The 18,683-nt window shown below is 37.7% G+C and overlaps 6 protein-coding genes across 6 annotated transcripts; 4 read left to right on the plus strand and 2 right to left on the minus strand.

Moving 5' to 3' along the window:
* Positions 1-796: 796 nt before the first annotated feature.
* c5ar1 (complement C5a receptor 1) lies at positions 797-2,614 on the minus strand. The gene is made up of 2 exons (XM_020926881.2): positions 2,540-2,614; positions 797-2,457 (listed from the first exon to the last, which is right to left on the minus strand). The coding sequence occupies exon 2, from the start codon at positions 2,450-2,452 to the stop codon at positions 1,421-1,423; it is 1,032 nt and encodes a 343-aa protein (XP_020782540.1). The 5' UTR covers positions 2,453-2,457; positions 2,540-2,614; the 3' UTR covers positions 797-1,420.
* Positions 2,615-3,603: 989 nt separating this feature from the next.
* On the minus strand, positions 3,604-4,532 carry lbhl (LBH regulator of WNT signaling pathway, like). The gene is made up of 3 exons (XM_055148078.1): positions 4,295-4,532; positions 3,835-4,135; positions 3,604-3,707 (listed from the first exon to the last, which is right to left on the minus strand). Exons 1-3 carry the CDS (start codon positions 4,364-4,366, stop codon positions 3,637-3,639), a joined length of 444 nt encoding a protein of 147 aa, XP_055004053.1. The 5' UTR covers positions 4,367-4,532; the 3' UTR covers positions 3,604-3,636.
* A 4,205-nt stretch (positions 4,533-8,737) lies between these two features.
* On the plus strand, positions 8,738-9,398 carry LOC129412608 (complement C1q and tumor necrosis factor-related protein 9-like; the record flags this gene model as incomplete). Its single annotated transcript, XM_055166687.1, has 2 exons — positions 8,738-8,834; positions 8,916-9,398. Coding segments are annotated over 2 exons (495 nt in total), but the record flags the coding sequence as incomplete, so codon positions are not given.
* Positions 9,399-11,451: 2,053 nt separating this feature from the next.
* Positions 11,452-13,010, plus strand: polr2i (RNA polymerase II subunit I). Its single transcript, XM_020926896.2, has 6 exons — positions 11,452-11,622; positions 11,760-11,814; positions 11,892-11,965; positions 12,063-12,137; positions 12,215-12,266; positions 12,820-13,010. The coding sequence occupies exons 1-6, from the start codon at positions 11,561-11,563 to the stop codon at positions 12,880-12,882; spliced, it is 381 nt and encodes a 126-aa protein (XP_020782555.1). The 5' UTR covers positions 11,452-11,560; the 3' UTR covers positions 12,883-13,010.
* A 108-nt stretch (positions 13,011-13,118) lies between these two features.
* On the plus strand, positions 13,119-14,392 carry pglyrp5 (peptidoglycan recognition protein 5). Its single transcript, XM_020926894.2, has 4 exons — positions 13,119-13,328; positions 13,418-13,613; positions 13,717-13,835; positions 13,906-14,392. The coding sequence occupies exons 1-4, from the start codon at positions 13,322-13,324 to the stop codon at positions 14,079-14,081; spliced, it is 498 nt and encodes a 165-aa protein (XP_020782553.1). The 5' UTR covers positions 13,119-13,321; the 3' UTR covers positions 14,082-14,392.
* Positions 14,393-14,454: 62 nt separating this feature from the next.
* Positions 14,455-17,491, plus strand: foxg1c (forkhead box G1c). The gene is made up of 2 exons (XM_055148062.1): positions 14,455-15,476; positions 15,596-17,491. Exon 2 carries the CDS (start codon positions 15,707-15,709, stop codon positions 16,889-16,891), a length of 1,185 nt encoding a protein of 394 aa, XP_055004037.1. The 5' UTR covers positions 14,455-15,476; positions 15,596-15,706; the 3' UTR covers positions 16,892-17,491.
* The last annotated feature ends 1,192 nt before the right edge of the window (positions 17,492-18,683 follow it).

The following is an 18,683-nucleotide window of genomic DNA, read 5'->3' on the forward strand; positions in this document are numbered from 1 at the left end:
GAGAATGTGGCCTTTACTTGATGTTAATAGTAATGTAAAAATGGCAAGATACAAACCTGAGGCACACACCAACTTGTTTTGACCAGCTAGATTTGGCATGAGGCTCATTTTTACATTATTAAGTAAGTCAGTATTCTGCTGAGATTTAATTAAATATCAATCCTTATCACTCCAAAAATAACCTTTTATTTTCAAATGTTCTACCTCCAACTCCAGCCCTTTCTACACAATCACACTGTGTATCAACTGCCTCACCACTTCCTCACTTATCATTCAATTCAGGCTAAAAGCTTTTTATCAGATTTGCCTCCTATTTTCATAAAATTACAAATATTTTTAACTGACACAAACATTTATGTCATAAGTGAGTTCTACTGTTGAGTCTGTATTTCATACCTAGTTTGATTTTGCATACCACAACTGCTTTGACAGCTTAAAGTCTGTATCTAATGTAACTATAAACCTCTTTGGACCTAACAGCTGTACAGTGTTTACGTTATACGCTAATGTTTAAGCACAAGACGCTTATTTTTAAGTATACCTATGTTATTATTTTGTCCTTGTACTTTATAACTGCTGACCTCCATGTGCTTTCCTTTTATTCAGGACTAAATTACATTTTCACTACCTCTACCTTTTTGTGTGAAATAAATACGATTTAAAGGTCAGGCTACTGTCATGGACTAGTGTACAAGCAAAGAGATCGGAAAACAAACAAAATAAATGTTGTAATTATGATGTACATACTATCACGTGGCCTTGTTTCAACGAATGTAGTTTGTAAATAAAAATACAGTTGTTGCATTTCATTTAAACTTAGACTTTATTTTAACACAGTGGTTGCAAATTCAGAAGCATGGCACATTTAAAATACAGGGCTACTTAAACATCTTAAACATTAGCACTCTAATGGTTGCATCTAAAATGACAAGTTCTTGTTCAGTTCAGTACTAGTTTACTAGAAATTAGGGTGTAGTTTACTAGGCCGTTGTTGCCACAGAAATGCTATTTGTGAGAGAAAAAAAAAAAAAAAAAAAAACAGAAGTACGAAAAAAAATGCTGACATGTTAAACATGTTGAACAGTGCTGTGCTGATTTGGATATTTAGGAGCTCTTACGCAACTCTTATATTTAACATCCACTTTTTATTTAGTTTTTTTTTTTTAGCTGATATGGGACTGTTAGTAATAACATGATTAAATATAACCCGTCAGGCAAAAGGAGAAATTGGAAAGTTTTATTTTTGTTCAGTTTGGGGTCTATTTTTTATTATTATTTTATTATTATTTATTATTATTATTATTATTTTTTTTTTTTTTTTTTTTTGGCCAATTTATTTATTTTGTCCAGTTGACAGCATAAATTTCTCCTTTTGCCATGGATTCTACCTGAACGACTGAGGGATTTTCCACATAACCCGTCAAATTTGAGTCATCTCTTTGGTGCTCAGACTCCTGCTCTCTGTTGTATTGGTGACGCTTGCCCTCTTCTGCGGCTCCTCTGTTGCAAAATTCAAGACACCACGAAGAGACTGACTCATTCTGTTTTTAAAGCCGCGTCCCAGGCACACATAAAGCAATGGATTCAAACAGCTGTTGACATACGCCAAACACAGTGCCAGTGTGTGCGCAAAGAACACCTTGGGCCTCTGAGGGGAGTGACGCGGGGTATCCAAGAGAATGAAGTCCACGATGTGAAGAGGGATCCAGCAGATAAAGAAGCTGACTATCACTGCAACTATGATCTTTAGGGTGCGTTTAGAGCGGGTGGTACGAGTCAATCCGCTCTCTGCGCGCTTGTACACCCTCCAATGGCACACTGCAATGACCAAGAATGGGATAGCGAACCCCATTAGAAAACGGAAAGAATAAACGATATACTGTATGCCCTCTGACTTTGGAAACGCAGTTGAGCACTCTTTCTTTTTCAGTCCCGCTGCAACCTCTTTATAAAAGATAAACTGCGGGATGCTGCCTATGAGCGCCACACCCCAGACAAGCACGCACACCCATGCAGCTTTCCTAGGTCTTCTCATGTTTTGACACCACACGGGCTTGGTCACCAATAAGTAGCGGTCAACACTGATCAAGACGAGCTGGAGTATGCTGCAGTACATCACCAGGTAGAACAGGCCTTTAATCATGGTGCACGCCAAGGGACCAAACGGCCAGTGGTCGTCGTGCGCGAGTGGCACCATAAGAAGCGGTAAAGACAGGCAACACAGAAGATCAGCCAGTGCCAAATTGAGGAACCACAAAGATGTGACCGAGTGGGGCATGCAGAAACCCGTCACCCACACCACCAGAGCATTGCCAGGCACCCCCAGTAGGATCACAATACTATAGCACACCAAGGAGATAATCTGGGCAGGTGTCATTTTTACAGTCGACCCATCCAGAATATCAGGGATTATATAATCCGTGGTGTTGTAATCATAGTTGTAGTCTTCCATCGTTACTGAAAATCAACCAAATGAAAGACAGTAGAGTTGTTAATTTTAAAGGACAGTTAAGTAATGTAATTAATTAATTATACTTACATAATCTGTAGATGCTTCACATTTAGGACTACTACGTGGAGTAGGAAGGAAGTTGATAATGTTCTGCTTTTTTACACCGCCCCAAATGACTAAATACACTTGCTCAAGATTAGACCAAGAACAGGATACAAACAAGAGATTTACATCAAAGGTGTTTTCATGAAATGCAAAACAGCAGTGGCTATGTTGACATGGCCACCAAAATCTGATTATAATATTATTTCTGGACCTTTAATAATATTTAAGTGACTTGTAAACCACAATTCAAAGGGAAGACATTTTATGATTTTTTTAGTTTACATGTCATTTTAATAAACCATTTACTCAGATTCTGATCTCAGATTGCCTGTCTTCCTTTCGTTTAAAAAGCTTCTATCAGATTAATGCAAATACATCAAAGTACTCACATGTTTTAAAAAAGGATTAACTTTTTTGTCTGGTTTTCCCCACCTGATCATCCATTTAAAAATGCATTTTAGTTTCTAAAGAGTGGAGTGTAAAGAATGTGAATGATTTTGATGATTTTTCCATAATATTAATGCTTTAATGACATAGCATGAAACTGGTTACTTAAAGTTCAGAGCGAATAGTCAATTAATTCATAGTTTGAGGGCAAAAATACACCACATTTAAGTAAAACCACAATCAAATTATACATATTTACAGTTGTGATCATTTGAAATGAACTATCTTAGTACTCAGAGCATGTTGAGTAACAGTATTCAAGCTGCCTTTTGTATGAAGTTCACTGGAAACAAGTCAAAAAAAATATCAAGAATGATGTGTAGTGTAAGTTCTAAAAGCTATCCTGAGAAATAATATGGATTTATTACAATAATTATATAATTATTATAATTATATAATTATAATATATAATTATAATATAATTGTAATTATTTTTTATACATAAAATGACCACAATAAATACATAAAAAACAAGTGACGCTCATGTATACGTCTGCAAACTGGTCTGCCACACTGAATGAAGTTTAATCATGATATTGGCATTGAAAATGTGCACTTCTGAAATAGCTAACATCTACCATAGAAAAGCGTCAGAGCATCTTGAGGGCTGTGGTGTTTTGTGAAAGAGTCACTCATTTGAGTACTGATGCGTTACTCGGTGGGAGTGTGGGTGTGTCATCTCGAAATGCATCTGACTGAAGATCTGTAAAAGACGAAAATGTACAGAATATTTATATGTAAAAGGGTTGATTTCATGTACATTTTATCTAGTTCGCTATTATTCAAGTATTCATTGCCTCAGCCTGACTGAACTCGAAAAACCAACATACCAATAAGAGTAAGTCCAGGTTGTGGGTTGAATATGACAGAGGTCTCTTCCTCCTCTTCATCCTCTCCCCAGTCTGCAATATTTGCCGGAGGAATGCACTGCTCCAGGAAAAGGTCCTCCTCATCATCATCCATGTCAATGTTTTCGGGAGGCCATCGCAGCTCCCCACTCTCCACCTCACTCACTTCAGTGGGCTCCACCACAATGGAGGGCAGCCGCTCCTTCTCTTGCTCCAGGCTCTGCTCCGCATGATTCACAGAGTGCTGAGGGGTCAAGACCACCTCCACTGGCTCAGGGAAGATCTGCAGGGGACAGGGAAGCATTATTAAGTAACAAACCATATTTTAAGTAGAAAATATAAACATCAAATATAAACATCTTTATAAAGTAATGTCAGTAGTGTTTTTTCACATGATGAGGATGAGCTCTACACATTGTAAGTAAAGCAATAACAATATTACCTGAAATGGTATTCTTTGGTCTTTGCCATGGATGTCGTCAGCATTTAGGCCATGCCCAGTCATGCCCTCCATCTGCCTGCACACACAGTCAGTGTGGAGTTATGGTGCTTCTTTATAAAATTATAAATACGTTTTAGGATGAGATTTTACTCTCACAAAAAGCCAAATGGTAATCCATGAAATCTGTCAGTACAGCATCTATTTTAATCTGTCTTTTGATTGGCCATAGATTTCTCCAATTTCATTGGTTAAACCTGGTGAGATTTTGTGGAGATATGTGTGGCATAATGTGCCTCCAAACACACCACATGGATTAAAGAGCATTCAAACCACATTTGATATCAAAATGGATTATGTTCTCAGGCCACCATTTGATTTAGTGAAAGGGAGCCTATAAGGACAAATCCTTTGTTTGGATCTAGTCAAATGGCAACAGGATGATGTGTGTTTTATCTTTGTTTGTCAGAAATTAAGAAATCTCAAAATGTCACAAAGCTAAATTGCAATGTATAGTTCCATTAAATCTCACTTTTGTTTGTTGTTAAGGCAGAATCAAAGACCATAAAATGACGCAGATCTATAGGATGTTCTTTCGGAGTGTTTAAAAGTCTATATGACAAATGATGACGCGCTGAGCCAGTTTGCTGCTGAATGAGGACAGCATGTCCGCGACTAAACAGGATTAGATTTAAATTTAAGGGGTATTTGTCATTTTTGGCCCATGGAGTGTGCACTATTTTTGTTCACTTTTTGATATTACTCTGACCACAACTGTGTTTCCAATCCGCATAAAACTGGTTGTGCACAGCATAAATGGAAACTTTGTGTAGCTATTACAAAGAAGAAGATTAACTTTATGTAATCCCTGTCATAGGCTGTCTCTGAACACCTGCATGGTCTACTCAGTCAACAGTCAATGGCAGGCCTCAAAATCAAAAAGAAATTGAAAATTATTTAAAGCAAAACAGAAATAAAATGATGAATGGAACATAAAATTCACAGTGTTGACCATAATGAACAGGGAAGTTTTTACAGAAACTACCTGGTGAAGATCTTGTATCTATTCTACTGCACTCACAGTATGTTTGATCAGTATCTTTCTTACCTCAACTACACCAGTAACATTTGTTAAAATGCACACTTGCATACTCCATAATCCTTTATACCAGACATTCTAACCATATGCTCTTAACAAGATGAGCCCATATAAACAGTATACGTCACTGTATGTACATATGTACATCAGTTTCCCCTTTAATTACAGGATGTACAGGACTCAGCAGTTAAAGGCATCTTACCTGTCAGCTGAAGTCAGGCAGCCTACATCTTTGTCTCGACAAAGCTCCACAGTGAACCTGGACTCCTGTGGGATGGGCCCCAGAGCGTTAGGAGGGAGTGCAGGAGCAGACGGGTCACTCCTATAGCACTGCTCCTCCGCAGGGCCATCGGGGAGGCTTCTGGCCTCCAGGGTGACGCTGCTGTGGGAGGGTTTGCCCCTTTTCAGGTACTCCTGTCACACAGGTGGAACTTTGTTGGTTTGTTTATTTAAATTCCAAAGTCTGAATGCACAGCCATGTACTTCACTTCCTTTCTCCAGTCTGTACCTCTCCTCCCTGGTCCATCCCACTGGCAGGCTTTGGAGAGGAGTAGGATTACTGTCTCTTTCGATTACTGTGGCGGGTTGGATGACGTCACTGAGGCTTGACCATCTCCTCCTGTGAGCTGGCACGCTGTGTAGCTGCATGTGAGGGATAAGGGCTACACTGACCACACCACATTTGGAAATGCATTGAGATGTGTTTTATGTTTGTGAATCCATAATGCAGTCAAGACTTTTCTCCAACTCCTCTGCAGCTCCATCAGTGGATTTAGATTGGGACAGTTTATGGAATTAGCCCAGGGATCAAGGGCTGAGTGCTGGGGAGGGGACAGATATATATAGAATATAACTGCTATTGCTAAACAGACAGGCAACTGCTAACAGGAGCATCTAATCTGCTCTGTGGGATAAGTCACCAGGCTAAATATGGACAACTACTGTAGGGATGGGGGAATCTCATATGACCAGATTTCTTTTTAAACAACAAAAAAATTTACTGTTATATGATTTAATTTTTGTTTTGTTTTGTTTTGTTCTTATTTTTTGCAAAACATTCAAGTAAAATGTTTAAACATAAAATATGTAAAGCACATTCCTAATCTTTTTACAATTCAAACTTTGAAAGAGGGGGTGAAGACCATTAATTGGAACTCACAATACTGATGGGAGTTTTAATGTTGCAGCTGTATATGTTATGTTTTATGTTTTTATTTTTATTATATATATATATATATATATATATATATATATATATATATATATATATATATATATATATATATATATATATATATATATATATATATATATATATATATATTCCTGGTCTGAGAGGGAACCCTGCTGTGCATACACTACCATTCAAAAGTTTGGGGTCACCCAGACAATTTTGTGTTTTCCATGAAAAGTCACACTTATTTACCACCACGAGTTGTAAAATGAATAGAAAATATCATCAAGACATTGACAAGGTTAGAAATAATGACTTGTATTTGAAATAATATTTTTTTTCCAAACTTCAAACTTTGCTTTCATCAAAGAATCCTCCATTTGCAGCATTTTCAGCATTGCAGACCTTTGGCATTCTAGCTGTTAATTTGTTGAGGTAATCTGCAGAAATTTCACCCCACGTTTCTAGAAGCCCATCCCACAAATTGGATTGGCTGGATGGGCACTTCTTGCGTACCGTACAATCAAGCTGCTCCCACAACAGCTCAAAGGGGTTTAGACCCGGAGACTGTGCTGGCCACTCCATTACAGATAGAATACCAGCTGCCTGCTTCTTCTCTAAATAGTTCTTGCACATTTTGGAAGTGGGCTTTGGGTCATTGTCCTGTTGTAGGATGAAATTGGCTCCAGTCAAGCACTGTCCACAGGGTATGGCATGGTGTTGCAAAATGGAGTAATACCCTTCCTTATTCAAAATCCCCTTTTGCCCTCAACAAATCTCCCACCTTACCAGCACCAAAGCAACCCCACACCATCACGTTACCCCCACCATGCTTGACAGATGACGTCAGGCACTCTTCCAGCATCTTTTCAGTTGTTCTGCGTCTCACAAATGTTCTTCTGTGTGATCCAAACACCTCAAACTTTGATTTGTCTGTCCATAACACTTTTTCCAATCTTCCTCTGTCCAATGTCTGTGTTCTTTTCCCCATATTAATCTTTTTCTTTTATTGGCCACTCTCAGATATGGCTTTTTCTTTGCCACTTTGCCCTGAAGGCCAGCAAACTTTTGAAAGGTATACTGATATAGGGCTGTAGGAGCTCTGTCAACTAAGGTGGAGCTAGGCCATGCAAACCCTTAAAAAACAAAAAGAGAATTTCTAAATGAATTCTAAAATTGACAGGTAATAAAGGGTGTACTGGGTGTATTTAGTAACAGGGTTAAACTTTTGGTCCCTGTCAGGAGGTGATAGAGAGGTCTGGTCCAGACCATGATGAAGGGTATTATAACAGGCAGTCTAAGCAGCTGGCCTTAACAACGCCCATGATCTATTTTTCCCATTTAAAATGTTGATATAAAAAAAAAAACAATATTTTTTAGATTGTGCAAACAAAATTATTTAGGGACCATAATGCTTACGGTCGATTTTAAGTGCTTTGGTCACCAAATACAACTATCTATGTTTTGCTTTTATTGAGGTTTAAGAAACTGACTCCACATGAGTCCACACATGACAATATATAGAAGATATAAGTGACTTATGATTCTGTATCATAAAACATTAGGTATATTTGGTTATTGATTAAATGTTAATTTATAGGAATATAAAAGAATCCATTACTACATTCAGAAAGAAAAAGAAAAGAAAAAACTAAAAAGACAGAGGTTTTGGAGAACTGGGGCTACAACGGACATGTCGTAGCAGACCTGAAAAACAGCATTCTCCCAAAGGTCTGAGAGGAACTGTCAAAGTGTGCGGCTCCACTCTGCCGCTGGTCTGAAATCAGGTAAGGACCTCTGTGGGCTCAGTAATACTTCATTTTGATTATAGGATTTATAGCATTAGCAGCAAGTCAAGATTTCTGATACTTGTTTAGATCCATGTAATTGCTGCTTTTTGTGTTTTCTCTAGCTAACTGAAGAACTCCCTTTTCATCATGGGATGTATCTGCAGTTATGGACCCAACAAACAAGGTAGGTAAACCTTTCTCAATGTATTTGAATCCATTGCACATAAGGTCTTTTGTTTACCCTTGCAACATAAGTTTAAATAAGACCCATTCATTACACTTATTGATGTGGTGAATTTTGTATTTTGTCAGACGGGAAAGATCCAACTGGTGGAGATAAAAATCCAAAGATAAGTATGTTCTCTAGTAATTTCACTGTTTAACTTAATGAGTCAGTTAAACATATTGACCATTGTTTGTTATTAGGACCACTTCCTGAACCTACTGATGGCAAAACTGTTGATCCAGCTTATCCAAAAAGTAAGTGTCTAAATTACAGTTGTAGTTCTAGATACAACTTCTGCATATCTTAACCGCAATCAATCTGTTCACTATCTACAGAAGAAGTTATTGCTTTCACTGCAAAACTGAACATTGCACACAGCACCCCATACCACAGAGGTGTCCTAAAACTGGTTGACGTAGTGACCAATGAAGGGAACGGCTACAGCCCAGAGACAGGGCATTTTGTATGTCCACTGAAAGGCTTGTATTTCTTTACTGTCCACATGTCGGTGGCAGGACGGGCCCATTGTGAAATATACAAGAACGGAGAGAGCGTGACTACACTGTATGATACGAGCCATCCCCACGACTGCCCCCAAGTGGCCACCATCAGCACTGTTGTGGAATTAAAGGAGAAAGATACAGTGTGGGTCAATTTGTGGGGCCACGGAAGACATGAGATCATTGCCACTGAGGACAATGATACAGTCTTCGTTGGCTTCTATTTAGGATAATGATGAGATGATGATTACAATTGTGTGCCACTGACAAGAAACATGTGTTTTGTACCAATAAAACACTATTTTGGGAATGCATTTTATTTAGTGTGGTATTGTTCTGCTACTGCAATTATGCTGAAGCATCCACAGAAAATTAGCATAATGGAATTTGGTATGCAGGGAATTTTTGGTTTTGTAAAAGTTTAAGTAAAAATAAAATCACCTATCTTGGATGTCAGTCTCGGTTTATATAATTTTTTAAACAATATAAAAAGTTTGTCATTTTTAACAGTATGAGAGGTACCCTATAATACAAAAGGTAAGCCCCTATAGCAGAAGAAACTGCATGAAATATGTATATGAACTGTATTTTACTTACAGTTAATGATAAATGTTGGCAGATACTTCAAATTTTGTGTTAAAAAAAACAATAAAAAAACCAAAAACAAAAACAAAAAATATTGTTTACAAAAATGACAACTATGACAACATTCTACCATTCTTTTGACCTGAAATGCCTGCTAGCCTATGATTAGGGAAGATGCAAGAATGGCATTACTCCAAACCTGTTTGGTGCAACAATTGGCTATGAAAATTACAAGTTAAAAGAACTGGCAAGACCTTGTTATGAGTGCTCAAAAAATACCACCTCAAAATAACAGTAAATAGCAATTTAAAAAATAAGTTAACAAAAATGCATTACCATGGATTATTAAGTCAAAATCTTCATTTATCAGTGATATAACATCTGTGTTGTTAATATAGCTTATGTGTAAAATCCAAGGCACACTGATATTTATGATGCTAGGTCTACATCATCTGATTTATTAGAAGAAAAATGTAATATAAGCCAAGTACAAAGAGTCTATAAAATGCTTTTATCCAACCTGTCACTAAAGAACGTGTTAAAAACTGAGAGACCATGAAACCAGAAAAGCAACTTGTTCCTGTGTCTGCAAGTATCCCTTACCTGCTCAGCATTCTTCTACTGGACGTCCACAGGTAAGGAGCTCCATTCTCTGTACCTCTGTTCAATTAAGAATGGGATTGATAAGAGTCATATCCAACAAAACAGCAGATAGGTTAAAATGTAAATAAGATTTGTTTTTTTAGGTTATAGGCTATAGGCAGTTGGGGCTGGTTTGGAGGTGTATGGCTGGGGAGGGGGTGTAGGCATACTGCAGATGCTGCAACATGCATACTCATAATAAGGCATGTTGGCAGTATCATGTATAGTTTTAAACAAGGTTCTTTACAATTTTGTAATTTTCCTTTATTTAGGTGAATTAGACCAGACACTCCCACTGCCATGGATCTTGAAGACTACTTCTCTTCAGGTAGGACAATATTTTAGTCTATTCATTATTATATATATATTTTTTTTTAAACAAATGACAAATTATTCTTGCACTAACAGAGAGAGTTGCGTTCACGGCCAAACTGTGCACTGATCACAGCCGTCCAAAAAACCAAGGGCCAATGAAATTCAGCATGGTGCAACTGAACGAGGGAAACAGCTTCAACGGAGAAAGTGGTGTCTTTACCTGTCCACGAGATGGCGTCTACTACTTTGCCGTGAACGCGTCAATCTACGGACGCGGTCACTGTGCTATTTGCAAGAACGGCGAGAAAGTTGCTTCCCTTTATCATGCCAACTCCGGGGACGACAGGTGTACGCAGGTGGCGTCTATGAGCAGTGTGCTGAAGCTGGTTAAAAAAGACGAAGTGTGGATCCAGGTGTTTGGAAGCAGATATGACATCCTGGCAACTGAAGACAATGACACTGTCTTTACTGGCTTTCTTTTAGGGTAGGCCTTAAGTGGCTTTCAACTCTTATAACCCAGCAGTTAATTGCTTGTTTTTCATGCATCTTCTATTTTGTAACATTTAGTGCCTTTTTAACCCAATATAGGCCTATCAATAAAAAAATTAATAAACGTAATTATCACTACTATTTTCCGTGTGTACTACTCTGTACTCTCAAAAATGGTAAACATTGTAGGCACATTTTATGATTACACATTTGGCATATTTAACACACACTTGACAGATTTCATACTTAATCAAGTTTTCAAAAAGTGTCCGTAGTTAGGTCGTGTTTCGGACCTATTGTAATGACATCGCCTAACCGAAAGGGGGCGCCATCACTACAAATCTCTGGACCGTACGCATGCGCAGTGGTTTTATTTTCGGACCACACGGATAGCCCACATTTGTCTTTAAAGTTAATTTACATGGTTTAAGCATACTAGTATATTTCCCATGGATTTGGAGACGGGCAACTACGAGCCGGGCTTTGTCGGCATACGATTTTGCCAAGAATGGTGAGCTGAGTATTTTTATAAGTCTGTTTTTGTAATGTTAGCCTGTGTTAGCCAAAGCAACACAGACATTACGTTATAATCATTGAATGATCACAGTGTCTAACAGTGAATTCTAATGCAACAATGATGTATTTCAGTAACAACATGTTGTATCCTAAAGAAGACAAAGAAAACCGTATCCTGCTTTATGCGGTAGGTTTTCATTTTAAAGCAGAACACCTATTTTCGTAGTAGAAAATCCATTCATGCAAAATCTGTTAACCCCACAGTGTAGAAACTGTGACTACCAACAAGAGGCTGACAATAGCTGTATATATGTCAACAAAATCACGCATGAAGTCGAGTAAGTAACGTCATCAGCAATAAGCTATATTCACCACTCACTGAACCGTACTGTCCCCTGGTCTCTCTTTGTCTGAAGGTTGCTTTCTGTTTTTCAGTGAGTTGACTCAAATTATTGCTGATGTTTCTCAAGACCCCACATTACCAAGAACAGAAGATCACCCCTGTCCAAAGTAAGTTTCAGGAGCTCAAAAGAGTGTATACATTTAGTTGAATGTTTAGTTATTCAACGCTCAAAAAATCTTTTCAGATGCGGTCACAAGGAGGCAGTGTTCTTTCAGTCTCACAGTATGAAGGCTGAGGTACGTAAATCGAACACACATAGCACTGTAAACTAGTTTTATACGTTTACTTATTGTATTATTTTTAATGCTGGAAATATTAAAGGTGCACTATGTAAGTTTTCATTGGGCATCTGTTACCTGCTTGTTTCTATGGATATGTCATTTCTCTGCCTGGAATATTGCACAATATGACAATAAACAACTCTTTTCCAGTTATTCAATTACATGTTGATTATAGATCAAAAATACCTGGAAAAACAGAAATTCTGACTATGAGCAGCATTGCCTTTCCACAGATCTGACCTGTAACTTGGTATGGTTTGGTCTCCATGAAGATAGAAATGTTTACTGTGAAAAATTCCAGACAAATCAATAACATCTCCAAGGAGAAAAGCATTTGACAGACCCTCTATCAGAAAAGTTACACAATGCACAATGCAAGTGTGTTATTCCTCCATCTCCATGTATCAAAGAATCATTGACAATCTCAGTTGTTAAAATAATCAAATGAATATTTGTTTTTTTAGAGTAACCCTAAATGTAGTATTAATTGTTTTTTATTTTATTACAGGATGCCATGCGTCTTTATTATGTCTGCACAGCCCCCCACTGTGGGCACAGATGGACAGAATGAAGGTGTTTTTATTTGTTACAAAATAGTTATTTGTATAAAAATTGCATGATTTGTATTAAGTTTTTTATTGCAGTTGAAATTTGCTGGCTGTTGTTTTGGATTAAAACATCATTTGGATTAAAACATAATTTTCATCTTTTTTTTTTTTTTACTTAGGACTTTAAATTTCCCTATGCCACTTCCTTGTATGCTACAATTATGTTTACTCAATTACGCAACAATAGGCTATAAGTTCCTTGTCAAACTTCCTTGATATACAACACCCACATGACTGTTGTCACAGTTTGGTGTATAGGAATGCTGATTAATGACTGGTGTGTTTTTGAAGGGCATTCCCACACGCAGCAATAGAAAACGTGTTTTCCCAGGCCACACCTCCTATACAGGCAATAAAGGATACTGAGGGTGCTTTAGTCAGTTGTCAGACGCATTTTCAGTTATGGCAGGTAAGGAAATGAAACTTCTTAATAATTATACTCCATTTATATCTGTAAATGCTTATAGTTTCTTATTATACTGATGTATCACATTTCAGTGAATATTGTTTCCCGTGCCCAATGGGGAGCTCTTACTCCAAATCATAAAGACAACTTGCAATATCCAGCAAAGAGAGCTATTATTCACCACACAGCCATGAGAAATACCAAAACTCTAGCTGAGAGCATCAGTGAGCTCCAAATCATCCAGAAAGGTCATATGCAAAACAAACATTATGATGACATAGGATACAAGTGAGTTGGTTTTTTGCAAGTGTTTTATAAACGTTAAAGGATGCTATGCCACAAGGGGCATTTACTAATTTTAAGAGTTTAACTGACATATATATATATTTAGTTTTCTTGTTGGAGAGGATGGCACTGTGTATGAAGGTAGAGGATGGGGTGTCATGGGAGCTCATACCAAGGGCCACAATAAAGACTCATTAGGGATTGCCTTCATGGGGAATTTTACTGGTAAGTACTTATAATTACTGGTGTGATAATGAAATGGATAAACATTTCAATTATATTAAAACTTTCTCAGATGAAAGCCCAAGTTTAAAGGCACTAACATCAGTCAAACAACTCCTTGAGGCTGGAGTTGCCCAAGGTTTTCTTCTCCCTGAATTTCTGCTGTTCGGGCACAGAGATCTGGGGAATACAGAATGTCCAGGAGCCAAACTCTACTCTGCTTTGCCACTACTGAGCTCAACCAGATAATCTGTGAATATCTCGTTTATAAGATAAACACATATTTGGTTACACAAACTACCTTCATGATGCACCAGGGGGTGCTACAACATTGCACTAAGTGGTAGGATTTCGGGGCCTTTTGTTATGACAAGATTGTAACTTGAAAATGTAATATAAATTGAAATTAAGCATTTGTACAAGATATACTGCATGGTATGTTTTAATATTTACATACAAAATATTAGTTGGCGCATTCATTTATTATACTAGAAAATGTATTTGCGACTTGTAAGTTTCCTCCAATGTGTTGCCTTGTAGCACATATAGGATCAAAAACAGTATATATATATATATATACTATATATATATATATATATATATATATATATATATATATATATATATATATATATATATATATATATATATTTAAATCTGTCATACTTAGTATGTGTATCACTAAGATGGTTTTCATAACATTTATTTATCTGTAGGTGAATCTATCATTAAAATAAGAGAGAAGGGGAACGCAACCAGAAACATTCACAAGTGCTCTCTTGTGCAGCAAAGAGAATATCTGGGGACATATCAAAATTAATTAGAGACTGCAAAGTAACATAATACAGTGACAGAATGGACATGGTTGTAATAGCTCAAAGCACAATGAGTGATGTGATATGTAACACATAAAACTTTTTCCACTAAATTGTAAACAATCAGTCACTACAATATGCTACTTAATTTTCAGGTGTATTGGTATATTGCTTTTTGATTTTGAATAAAATCACAAAAATGTATGCAAAGAAATGTCTATTTGAGCTTTATTTGCCTTTTATGGATTCTGTGATGATTAATTGTGATGAAGGTATGCATCACAAAGGGTTTTTTAACGTTAGAAGAATGACTAAGTGGCTAGATGTTGTTTAAATCAATGTATTGTACTATTTTACTTTGAAGTAACAGCATCTTTGTCTCAGTAAACAGAAATAAATTGGTCTTTTCGCATGCACTACTTGCTCAACAGCACAAAGAACACATTATTGCGCTACTTTAAAGCAGCCCAATTACTGTGTAGTTGGTATCCAACAACATGCTTGTCTAGTACAATTTGTTCTTGGAAAAAAATGTCTTCAGTAAGAAATCTTGTGTTTTTGACAGTGGGCTTGCATCAAACTGTTGTAAATAATAAAACATAGTTTTAATTTAAACACAAACACTTCTTTTCCTAGTTGTACTATTGTGATTTAATGCCATAATACTTTCTCCAAAAGGTGGGGAGAGAGTTAAATAGACAGTCAGTCCAATCAGAGGACAAGGCGTGTGTTTGGAGGTTAAATTTCATGTGTTATCATTGCGCTACGGAGTACACCTATCAGCCACACTGACATCCTCTTCCCTTCAGCTCTTCGGTGGGCGCAAATGGTAAGTTAGTTCTTTGAAATCCAATAAGTGTATAAAGCACAAACTATTATTTGGTTTCAACAAAGACAACTTGTAGACTACTGCAGTTTAGTAGAGATGTGTCCCATTACTTTCCACAGGTCCTGACTTCACTGTGCGTCTTTACGCACCGCTGTGGACCAGTGCGTAGTGGCCACAAGTGATGTACTCAAAAACGGACTCCTCCGGTTTTGGATGTTGCTCATACAACAATGGAAGGTTGTAAAATTACAGACGGATATATCCACAAGTCATCTTTTAGCATCAGCAATTTGCTATGGAGTCGTGAAGACCTCGTGACTGACCGGGAAGCTTCTCAGTCATCTCCAAACGCACTCTCGTTGCGCACGGAGAAGCCGAGCTTGGTTAAAAACTTTGAAAGCGCGTCTTTGAAACTGTCAACAACACGACACAAAGCAATGCCCGGAAGCGCCAAACTATCAGTGAGTACAGAAGAATCAAAGAAAGGCATTGCTGAATCCAACGAAAGCTCTAAACCCGAGAAACCACCCTTTAGTTATAACGCACTGATAATGATGGCAATCCGACAAAGCCCAGGGAGGAGACTCACTTTGAACGGCATCTACGAGTTCATTATGGAAAACTTCCCTTACTACCGACAAAACAGGCAAGGCTGGCAAAACTCCATCAGGCACAACCTCAGCCTAAACAAGTGCTTTGTGAAGGTGCCGAGGCACTACGACGACCCTGGCAAGGGGAACTATTGGATGTTGGATCCCTGCAGCGAGGACGTCTTCATTGGGGGCACATCTGGGAAACTGAGACGCAGGACCGGCGCGGGGTCGAGGGCAAAATTATCTTTAAAAAAAGGGGGTCGTCTGCAGAACACCAACACAGCAACCGTGGCGTTAGCCACTGCGGGACCTTTCTACTGGCCTGTGCCGCCGATTTTGCAGCTTCAGTCACCGATGCGCACCCACTTTGGCACAGGGACCTACCTAGGAGCGCACCCAAGTTTTTCCAACCACGCCACCTCGGTTGTTTCACAACGGTCAAGGCTCAGTGCAACCAATGCTCCGGACACGGAACGTTTTGTGCAGACGCACCAGGAGATGTCCTATATTGGTGTGAGTTGCGCACAAGCACGCCGCCATCAAATTGGCAGCTCATGCACAACTTTCTCCACGTCCATGCCCGCGTGTCCTCTACCCTTGTCCGATCCATGCTCTTTTAATATGATCACTGGGCAGGCCAGTTACTTTTACTCACATCAAATACCCTTCGGTCCGAGTACGGCTCAGGAGACAAGCGCCTTATCCAAAACCTCTCCAGGACACTTTATCACAAAACGTTTCTCAGAGCTCGGAGGATGCTATAATGAAGTTCCAAATTATTATCCTCAAGTTAGCCCATCATCTTGGAATCTGGAAAAATAATTGGCCTTTAAACATCAGCAGACAACAAACTCTCAGCAGTGTAGTTTGAGGCCTGCGGATTTATGAGTTAGTTTATTTCATTTTGGGTGGAAAGACTTGGACTTACACACTTGGGCTTTTTTTTTTTACATTCTTAAGGTTTGCAACAATTTCCTAAAATGCTGCCTAAAAAACAACATGTTGGGAATAATTTAGCACAAAAAATGAGCCAATAGTCTATCATTTCAAAAGCAGAAAATAAAAGCCCAATATAAATCTACTGAACCAAATAAACTGGATTAAATATTTTGACCCAGTAATTTAATAGTTTATAGTTTAATGTTTTCCTGCATGAAAAAGTCTCAGTGTTGTAAAATAATGATAGTGTTGTGTAAATAGAGTGAATAGGCACCAACAACACACTAAGATATTTGTCTGTTATGTACTGTTAACATGAATGTTTAGGCAAAAAATAATAATAATAAAAAATGAAACTAATAACATAAGTAAAAGACGTAGGCTATTAAGTGTTGCTTGTGATTCATATTACAAATGCCATATACCTGAATTATTGCTATTTATGTAATTAAAACAGCAAAGTAACTGTTGCATTTTTAATTGTGTTTTTATTACGTCCCTCTTTAGTTAATTGATTTCATTTGTTTGCATGTACTCTAGTGTTTACTTCTTTGTGAAGCACACAAAAAGATCTATGTAACCATTATCAATTATATGTGATGGCGAACTTGGGGGTAATACATTAAAGTTTAAGGAACATTTTTACTTGAAATGACAAAAATTTACCTATTGAGGTGAGCAGGCTGTACACCTAATAATTAAATGTGCATTATTTCTGAATTAATAATAAATAAAATAAGGTCACCATCAATATTTTTGTTTAAATAATAAAAGGCCTGTTTGTGAACAGGAGTAATGAAAGATAAACTTACGTAAAGTTACTTATACTTACAAACTTGTCTCAAAACTGTTGAACCACAGGGTAAACTTTCTTCACCTTTTGGCCCCTGCAAGCAAAATAACCATAATAATGCTGTACCTGTTAAGATATATATTGAACAGTTTCCTGGACACCTGCCTCTTTTAAAACAAAAGACTCATTGTAACAAAGTACAAACTGTCACCTTTCTGGTCTCAGCTGAACATGCAGTCGCCTGTGGTTAAATCAGGGGGCTGGATCAGGTAACTTCCACGGCTGTTGGCAAACTCACTGTCTAGATAAGAGGATAATCATATTTTCAGTGCTGGCATAAGCACTGCAAAGGAGCAAGACGGTGAATCAACAAGTCTACTGAAAACTGATGTTTTACCCTGAGGATACATTGGTAAGAAAATACTGTTGGCTGTTATAAATAAAGCACATTAGATCATCTGTTGAAATGACTTTGAATCACACTGTCTGTTTTTGGGGGGGTTATATTATTTTGGATTGCAAACAATTGAATTGATACATTTTACTCTTCAATTGAGTTATGATCGGCATCTACAGAATAAAATATCACTAACAATATTGGTTTAGGCTATTATTTATGAGCATTGTTAGGGTCTTATGTAGGCTGAATTTCTTCACACATTGGGCAACACAAATCTTGTTAAACAGATCCACTTTGTAGTTAAGATATAAGGTATCTAAAGCTTTGGAAATCAAACCCTCACACTTGCCTTTCTAAGCTGCACACAGGCATCTATTATTTGCAGCTAGTGGCTTCCACAGGTAGGCTACATGTGCCACCCTTTGAAATGAGGTGGAATGGCTTGTACAGCCCAAGGCGTCTGTCTGTCTCTGGACAGAAAG

This window comes from Boleophthalmus pectinirostris, unplaced genomic scaffold (assembly GCF_026225935.1).
Source record: "Boleophthalmus pectinirostris isolate CB_2022bp ecotype Guang Dong unplaced genomic scaffold, ASM2622593v1 HiC_scaffold_9, whole genome shotgun sequence".
Lineage (NCBI taxonomy): Eukaryota > Metazoa > Chordata > Actinopteri > Gobiiformes > Gobiidae > Boleophthalmus > Boleophthalmus pectinirostris.